At 36.6% G+C, this 1382-nt stretch overlaps 1 protein-coding gene across 1 annotated transcript in view; it reads right to left on the reverse strand.

Moving 5' to 3' along the window:
- LOC112524977 (histone H2A.Z-specific chaperone CHZ1-like) overlaps positions 1-536 on the reverse strand; it is a 30770-nt gene extending 30234 nt beyond the window's left edge. The window contains exon 1 of the mRNA XM_025134922.1: positions 167-536. Coding sequence (XP_024990690.1) covers positions 167-536 — 370 coding nt within the window. The remainder of the gene's footprint in view (positions 1-166) is intronic.
- Positions 537-1382: the final 846 nt, after the last annotated feature.

Below are 1382 nucleotides of genomic sequence, written 5' to 3' on the forward strand. Positions count from 1 at the left end.
GCATTTGACTTAAACATAGTTGATGCAAATTGTGGCATGTCACTAGGTGCACAATGACAAGTCAGGAAGCAACTTTCTATCTCGTCTAACCAGTTCATAGCTGCTAAAGGACCATTTTTCCCCTCGAAAATAGAAGGACGGGTGCTGGTGAAGGATTTGTAACTACATTCTTTGTTAACGGGTTTCTTAACTTCTTTATTATCGGAGTGTGCCTCCCCGTTCGACTCCTCATGATTGAGAGATTCATTATTTGTCGACTCCTTAATTTCATAAGTTTCATTTTTTGAAGGTCTATTATGTTTCAAACGATCTTCTACCATCTTAAGTGTTGCAGTTTGGATCTGCTCAAGCATTCCAGGTAAAGCAGTGCGTACACAACGTGCCATCTCTTCGGCAATGTTCACTTCTGGTTGTGTAGGCTGGATCAGTGGTCTACTAGGACCACTTCGGCTTCGGGTTGGGGTTGAGGTCATTCCCTCGACTCTGTTATCTTCATGACCATTAGCATTCATTGACCTTGTCACTCTTTTCGACATTCTATAATAATGAACATTTCCACCTTTAGTATACTTATGCACGCTATTTTATTCTTGTTATGAAATTTCACTATGCACAAAATTAAACTTCACGTATTTGCCTTCCTCGCTCGATGGTTGGGACTCGTCCCATCACTAACCATCTCACTATAAAGATAGGCRAGCCATACATACATATAATACATGTAACTTTATCATCAATTTTTGCATATAACAAAATCATTTAATACAAGTATCACATAACGCGTTCCAAATAATTTATACCAAGTACCAATCACAAAGTGATAGGGTTAAAACATGTTTCTCATATATTTTTTTGTAATGCTCATAATCCTTAACATGTGTACTCCTTTCTAAGTCTTGGAAACTTTCTATCTCCAAATTTAGTTGTCACTTATCCCCCTTCTAACTTTCCATCGGCTTACAATAGTTACTAGGCGAATGTAAATGATTGTTGGTTAACTCGTATCTAGGCATTCTAAATCATCAAAGAAACTTAAGACAATGGCTAAGTAAAAACTCATGATTACTTAATGATTGTCTAGGTACTTAAGTCAAACACTTTTTATTAATCCGTTCGACTACCAAAAATGATCAAACCGGCATCTTAAATGTTAGAAACCTTTTGTTGCCCTATGTAGCCTTTCGGAGATCCACAACTTAACCAATCATACATTTCTATATGTCACTTCACATGATTATATCGACAAGAAATAAGTAGTGATCAACTTAGAGAAAATCATTCCTTAGTCCTAGGAGTGGAAAATTAGCAATTTCATAATTCACTTCGACTAAGAGTTTGATGACTAAAGATCACATAATGTCCTTCACATACTCTCACCATCT

The sequence above is a fragment of the Cynara cardunculus genome (assembly GCF_001531365.2).
Source record: "Cynara cardunculus var. scolymus isolate 2C chromosome LG 13, CcrdV1, whole genome shotgun sequence".
Classification (NCBI taxonomy): Eukaryota; Viridiplantae; Streptophyta; class Magnoliopsida; order Asterales; family Asteraceae; genus Cynara; species Cynara cardunculus.